The sequence below is a fragment of the Aedes aegypti genome, chromosome 3 (assembly GCF_002204515.2).
Source record: "Aedes aegypti strain LVP_AGWG chromosome 3, AaegL5.0 Primary Assembly, whole genome shotgun sequence".
Taxonomy (NCBI): Eukaryota; Metazoa; Arthropoda; class Insecta; order Diptera; family Culicidae; genus Aedes; species Aedes aegypti.
The window spans coordinates 12,402,831-12,410,596 of record NC_035109.1 but is presented as its reverse complement, the minus strand read 5'-3'; the positions used below and the strand labels follow the sequence as shown (position 1 = coordinate 12,410,596).

General features: G+C 37.3%; 1 protein-coding gene across 1 annotated transcript; it reads left to right on the top strand.

The window, feature by feature from the left end:
* The first annotated feature begins 1,527 nt into the window (after window positions 1-1,527).
* Window positions 1,528-7,414, top strand: LOC5564310. Its single transcript, XM_021852255.1, has 3 exons — window positions 1,528-1,905; window positions 6,573-6,854; window positions 6,933-7,414. The coding sequence occupies exons 1-3, from the start codon at window positions 1,888-1,890 to the stop codon at window positions 7,065-7,067; spliced, it is 435 nt and encodes a 144-aa protein (XP_021707947.1). The 5' UTR covers window positions 1,528-1,887; the 3' UTR covers window positions 7,068-7,414.
* Window positions 7,415-7,766: the final 352 nt, after the last annotated feature.

Below are 7,766 nucleotides of genomic sequence, written 5' to 3'. Positions count from 1 at the left end.
CAAGTGGTGTTTTCGAATCATTTTCAAAATAATTTTGGGGTTTCATGAAGTCATTCCGGTACCACAAAATCGATTTGACACATCTCTAAAACTTTATCGAATTAGCTCATTTTTCAAGTTTTCTTGAACAATCACATATTTGAGTAAATTGATCGAAAGTGTTTATGATACTGTGACTTTCCACGGTATTAATCGAAACTGTCAAAAATAAGCTGACTAATAAGCTGCTATGGGCAGTTTAGTTCCAGTAAAATAAAAAAAGTGAACTTGTTTCTCTGCTTTGAGTTTCCTTCGATATATTTGTATTCCATTCAAGTTCTATATCATTTCATCTGAATGAGTATACAACGTCATCTTAGCAAAAGATACCGATAAATTTTGTTTTTCATAACGTATTTTTTATTTTCATGAAAGTGACATAGAGTATCAAATGAAGTCAAATAAAAGATTTGACCCAACTGATGACCGTATAGAGAAGTGTGATCGGTTCACAAATATCGTTTGGATTCATATTACGGACACTTGCCTCAGGTAAGTATTACTCATCAAACATCATATAAAAGTAATCATTCCAATGATTCCTCTACATTATCGAGTCTTTAAATCACTTAACTTTCGAGAGCTGGGTGAAGATTTGGATTCCGTAACATAAATAATTTTAAATGAATAGAAATGTGTACACTTTTCTTGACTCTTATTTCGGACGCTTAGTAACTTTTGCCCATATTCCGGACAATTGGATTCTAATTTCAGACAGGCTCTGAAAATCATGGATAGAAAATTTAAATAATAAATTAAAACCGTCAAATCTCTAAAGAGATGTCTAAAGTAGTTGATAATGCCCACATAAAAAGTGTCAAAGTTAGTCATGAAATTTGCTTATTACAACTCGAAACTTTTGACAACTGTTGAACAGTAAAGTTCGTTTGAAATCCTTTTTAATGTATTCAAATCCTCTGAGCAGAATCTCCGCACTGAAAGTGGTAGTCGAAATATGCATATCTGTCAAAGATCAAATGTCAAAGGTGGAATTAAAAGGTACAAGGTAGTCCAATCTACCTTTAAGTTTCTCGTTTGAAATGTTTCCCATACAAAGTAGATTGTTCGGAATTTGAAGCTGTCCATAATTGAAATCAAAACGTTATTATCAAAACAGGCATTGGATAGTTATGTAAATCTTTAACAATTCACAACCTCCAATGGAAAGCTGCCGTACCCCCCCCCCCCCATATTTGCGATGGCTGTATACGCCTATGTTGATTAAGCGCCATCCTGAAACATGATCAGATCTTCAAGCAACTAGCATGCATCAGCCAATCAGATCTCTCGTTTTTATCAGCTTGGCCCACCTTATTACGATTGGGTTGAGTTGTCTGTCTTGGTGGATGAATGGCTCAGCCAGATGGGGCTGCGCTCTGCCCGCCCCAGTGAATAAGCCCATTGATGAAGTCATGTGAAGCGGACGCTCCTTCCTTTTCTGCCGGCGCTACGTTCGGTGTATGGCGCGAAAGGTTTGGCGATTGCTTTCAATATAAAAGATAAGTGCCGCCGAATCAGTCGTGTTAGTCAATGCTAAGGAGCGGGATAGTGTCCCCAGTGTACAGAGCACAAGTGGCGCTTAGCTAGCTGAGAGCTTTCGATTGCAAGACAAGAAGTGCAGTATCTGATAGCGGTGGGAAAAGCGCGCATTTTGGCGTACGATCGCATAGTGTGAGATCCTTTCTGTTGAGGAACCGGAAGAGAAGGATTTGAAGTTTGAACAAGCGTGGGGTGCTTGAGAGTGAAATTTTACAGAGACTGTTGATCAGTGGTGGAAAAGTGAAGAGTTACAAGTTAATTCGATATTGTTCGTTGTTGGAAGATACAATTCTTAATCTAAACCGCAAAATGACGCAGACAATCAAGGTAAGAATTTGAAAAATAGTTTTTTATATTACAATATCTATTCAGCTTTCATTTTAAATGGTCTCTTTTTTTTAAAAACAACTGAAAGTCAACTTAATTTAATAAGGCAAAAAGTAAATACGCATATTTGTTAAAGGATACAAACCATAGTGGAATTAAATGGTATAGTACTAAATTCGGTTTTGCATTTACTTATAGGCATTTCACTAAACAGCTCGAAGATTAATTATGAAAAAGTTTGTTTTTACCAAATTGAATTAGAAAGTTAAATATTTGTTTTCCTAAGTCAAGAGGTACACTTAAAGCTTTGAAAATAAAAATAATTGTAAAACAATGTAATCTGTAAAGAATTTGTCTTTAATAATAAGAGACAACATTAGACTAGAATGGCTATATAGTTGAGTCTCCATACTCGATATTCAAGGGACGATCGACATATGAAATATAGACACAAAAAATCCTAAGATCCTCTATGAAAGCAATATTATTTTGTTGATAGTGTTTTAAAACTACTATTTGGACATTTTTTCAAAATGATCGAAAAATCATGTTGTTTTATTGACAATCATTTTTTCCGCTTCCATTGCATGTTTCAGGTATTTAGTGACCTCCGAACAAGAACTAGTCCAAGTTTCCCCGACCAAGAAAAATTTTCAAATAGATATCATGTTATGGAGAGAAACTTTCTCACGTGACTTCGACGAGTGGATATATCGAGTTAAATTTGGAAATTTGAAGATATATAAAAATCCATCGAGTTATGGTACATATCAAGTTATAGAGTAAAGTGGGGCAAAAGTTCGAGTGGGGTAAGAGTTTCTTTTTAAGATTTCTAGCTCAATTCAAAACAAATCTTATAAATGTCATGGTTGTTCGAATGCTATTCAAGTAAGAGATTCTCAATCCAAATATCATAAAAATCGATTGAGATTTGGAAAAGTTATGGCTATTTGTTGTTTTTGGACGTGAATATTGTAATTTTTTTATCAAACTTTTGTTGCATGGAACCAATTGAAGATAAAATATTTTTCAATATTTTATGTAAGGGCGTTTCAAGGCCAATCATAAGGTTGCTTTGAGGTGTATTAGTTTTTGCATAAATGCTTTAAAACAATTTTTGGCCCATAGTGGGGCAAAAGTTCGAATCAGCGGGGCAAAAGTTCGACCCATGTATAAAATCACGGAAAAATTTGCAAATTGCCTAAAATCCATATATTATCTTCAAATTTAGTTAAATTTGTCTGATCGTGTGAAAACAGTCACCAAAATTTTACATTTCCACTAAGTTTTGTGAAAAACTGCTATTTTTGAGTATATTACAATTAACCCGGTTTTGGGCAATTTTTTGATGTAAATTTAGTGTGTATTTTTCGTTAAACTTAAGTTTACGGCTGGTGTAAAGTATGCCTGTCATAAAAGGATCGATATTTTGTGTTTTAGCCAGCGAACTTTTGCCCTTCACTAGATTCGAACTGCCCCACCGGTGGGGCAAAAGTTCGAATAAGACAATCAATTTTGAAACAGTTATAAATAAAAATGGGTAAATATTTTGACACAAGTTTGTTCAGCAAAATTATAGCCAATATGTCGAAGGTTCACTGTATGGTATTTGTTTTGTTTTAACTGCTATTGTTTTCCTGGAAACTTTGATTATACCACTAAGGTCGAACTTTTGCCCCACCTTACTCTATATACAATATCAAATAGTGGAGAGTCGACTATATTTACAAAAAAAAAACGGATTTGAACAGAAAAATAACATTCTGCTTGTTAATTCAATTTTACGGATTCCGAAGAATGTCAACAGCTGTAGAGTTTGGTAATGTACATGAACGGTAGAGTGAACTTTCCCAGTTTTTGATAATAAAAAATCATCGGAATCTGTAATATTTCTACGAAATTACGGTATTTTATCTAACCGCACTGTTTAGCTGTTGAAATTACGGTGAAATTCACGAATTTCGATAAAATGAGCTTAGTGTGTAGGAAAGAAGACTAACCCGCTTGTTCTTCTCTATCGTTTTGCTCGGATAACTTAAGATCTCATCTGTTTGCAAAGAACGTAACTCAATGATGAACTCAAGATGAACCAAGATGAATATTCAGGATTGTTCTGGTGATCAACAGTAATATTTTACCGGATTTTTTACATGCATTTAGTATGCATTCGCCATGAAACTGTTCAGTTTTCAGCTTCTCGCGTGAATTGGATATATTTACTTTTTGCCGACGTTTTAAGGGAATTGTACAATTTTCAATCAGTGATTGATTGATACAATTATTCAGCACATATGAAGATAAATTAAAATTATTGACGTCCAGGAAAAAACCCTTTATTACATTCCAAAAAATCCTATCCCACTAAACTCGTGACGTAATTTACGTTCTCTACCAATTATTCTGTTCTTAATTTTATGCCACATTTAAAGATTGGATGTGAAAATTCATGATAATCAAGAAGATATAATTCTTGATGTTTTCTCTAAAAATTGTTTATAAGCTTTATTATTTGAATGATGAAAATATTTAGAAGGAATTTCTATACAATGTTAGGTATATGAGACTTCTTAGGATAGTTTTCACAGCAATTCTCATAGAAATGCTGATATCACTATATAGAATTAACCCAATTTCCGTTCGCATTTCAAATAACAGTACTGGCGCAGATTTTTGCGACACTTCGGTAACGTTTTGTTTTTACCATTCAATTCCACTAGAGTTTGTATCCTTTGACAGATACGCTTATTTCGATCGCAATGCCGTCTTCCGTGTCGTGTACTAGACTCGACTTGTATATGAGATAGCGAAAAATCATCACAGATCATAAATCAAAATAATCAAACAGTTAAAATATGAATGCAGTCGATTCACTAAGTTCCAAAAATGTTTATTTTTTGCACGGCCCGGGAGTTTTTTTATTTTTCTGGATATATGGAAATGACCACTTGACAAGTAGATTTGCCAGTTAACAACTATGAACGAGCTCTTATAATTATTGCAAGTTTTCAAATAATTTCATTCAGGGGATTATCTTTTCATGACGGATATTCCGTTTTGGAAAAAAGTAAACTTTCTACAAAGTAGAAACTATTCTACAGCAATAGAATCAACTTTCGACAAATCTTAGGATTCTCGAGATTTTTCAATGTACCACCGTCAGTTGCAATGTTTTGATACTCGTTCCGGTTACATCCGGTTAAATTTCATCAAATCCATTCAACCGTCAACGGCTAGCACTACTATTGATAGTGTTTTGACAGGCGCCCTATCTATCTATTCTTAGACAGGGCCTTGTCATAGACGGCTTACTATCGCCGAAGGCACAATCTAGTCACGTTGTAAGCGACTCATTCAACGGTCTTTAACTCATGATATGACTGCTTCCGCCAATCTACGATATCTTGAGGAATCCCGGTGACACGTGCGTCCCAAACGGCATTGATAACCACAGCATTGCGATCTTATCCATTGCAGGTGTCAGCGCTTATCAACTGATGAGTCCAAACAAAATGACATTTACGTTGGTATCATCATTCCATTATAAGACCGGAACCGTCCAGCTTGCAACGTCATGAGATTCCTCGTGATGTTTGCTCACAGATGGTATTGACATTCCTCGAACAATACGGTGGGATGTTCAAACGCCTCATACGAAAATTTCCACAAACCAAAACATTCGAGGCTGACCTGCCCGTTAGTAACAACCCCCCTCAGTTACCGAGCGATTGACTGACTGACTTTCTGCTGGTTCTAGCTGGTCGCTTCGTATGATTCGTTTCAGAGAACACCGACCTATAGAGGACTCGCTCGGGAACAAGCAGATGATGACGATGAATGATGCAATTGATACTGATAGCCGACTCATACAGGGGAAATAAAATTTATGAGCCGAATTTTGTGGAACTCAGTTTTGCAGAAGAAGAATCGCGCTCTTGGCTACAGTTCCTTCTACCGCTTGGTCTGGTCATTCATCGCTAAGTGTGTCAAGTTTACACCCGTTAAGCGTCACTTATCGGAGCAACGCCATGCTTTCCGACTTGGGCAGCGTGTTTTTGTTTTGAATTACCACGTGGCAACAATGAAAGGGGTATTGCCAGGCGTAGAAAACATGTATGCAAATATGCAAACGACGGTTATTTCACAACCGATAATCGTCATTTCACCACATTGCTTGTCATCACGAGATAATCCCGTGTAATGGTTGCTCACGATCATGTAGGATGAAAGTCCATCCAACCGGCCCGATCATATGATGCTTGCGCAAACCGTCAGCTGCAAATTGCAAACAAGCCGCTATCTCCAGAGAGATTTATATTGGCGCTGTATAATGATTTTATGGCTCATAAATCACACTAAGAAGCTCGGTAATTGGAACATTCGGCCAAAAGGGAGCAGGTGACTAACGATCCTTCGAGACATAGACACTCACCTGGGCTCTTCCGCGATAAAGCTGAGCGTGCCGCCTCTCGCATATGTTCCTGATTTGTTATTGTTTTCAGTGGCGTGCGGTTCCATCTGGTCGTTGGCTGATACCGGCACTGTAGACAAGGCAAATCCGTCTTGTTCCGTTTACAAACAAGTGATTCGAAATTAATTACCGGAGAATTGTTTTTATTATGCATACCAATCTTAATTTTGTTCGTTTCTCTCTCCCATCTGTTCCGTAGATAAGCGGAGGTCGCTATGTCAAGCAAGTACACCACACCCTTCCTGGAGCTTCCGTTCGGCTGCTAGGGGTTCTGTTGCTGATCTGTTTACTAGTTTCGACGGTTGAAGTTTCCGCCAGACCTTCAGACGCTGCTAAGCCCAGAGAAGCGACTTCGTCCGTTGATCATCGCAGCGATTCCGTTCCTGTTTCGCATCACAATCACAAACGTTCTGCGGATGAGAACGACTACGGAGACTATTTCGACGACGAGTATTTGCACATCAGGCGCTGTTATGAAGATGTAAGCATTGCGGAGAGGGCACTCCCAGAGTTCATGGCTTTTATATAGTCTACAATTTTCATTCTCATCCCTTTGCAGGAGGATGTCAACGAACTGTGCCAACGATGTTCGAAGGTGACGAAATCAGCGATAGTATTTCCGATGTGCTGCAGTAATGAGGATGATACGATGGATTGGTGCAAGGCATACGTGTACTACGGCATACAGAACTGACGAGAACGGTGTCTATGCCGACGCACTATCAGGAAGTGCACGTTCCACTTAAACAGATCTACTGATTAGACTAGCTAGAAATCCCTATTTATTTGTGTTCAAGCGTTCTCGCATCATCGTATTCGTGTCGTCTTCATTTATTACGTTCTTGTTTCATCGTCACGTAATTTATTACCGCCATAATTACTTACATTAGGAAAGTTGAAGGAGACTAGAAGACTGCTGTAATGTCTACATTACGAATTAGTGTATGAAAAATTATTCAATAAGCAAATTGAAAGGCAACTATCAAAATCAATTACGATCGAATAAATACCTGAACTAATATACAATCGGCAAAAATAAAACGCTAGAATTTAACAATTTGATACAATATCACTTCCATTTCCTCCTATCAATTATGTACATTCTTATGTTTCTCTATCATATAACGTTCTAACTGGGAAATCCCAAGGAAATCTAAGCTTCTTCTCAAATCTTCAAGAGCACAAATCTAGAGCACACGACGGTCAAAACTTGATCGATGGGTCGCTCGCTGGAGATGTCCAATCGATCAAGTGTTCAGTCCAAACGGTTGTCTGGCTCTCAAGATTTGTGCTCTTGAAAATTTGAGGCGTGGCTTCGATTCATCTTCACCTGAATGTTTAGTGAGCACTTCCACTTTTCAACTTGAGAGCTTCTAGCTAATTACCTTGTTGT

Excerpts from the sequence above, each read along its gene's own strand:
- LOC5564310 (XM_021852255.1), top strand. Across the intron at positions 6,855-6,932 it reads TCAGGCGCTGTTATGAAGAT|GAGGATGTCAACGAACTGTG; the intron begins GTAAGCATTGCG and ends ATCCCTTTGCAG.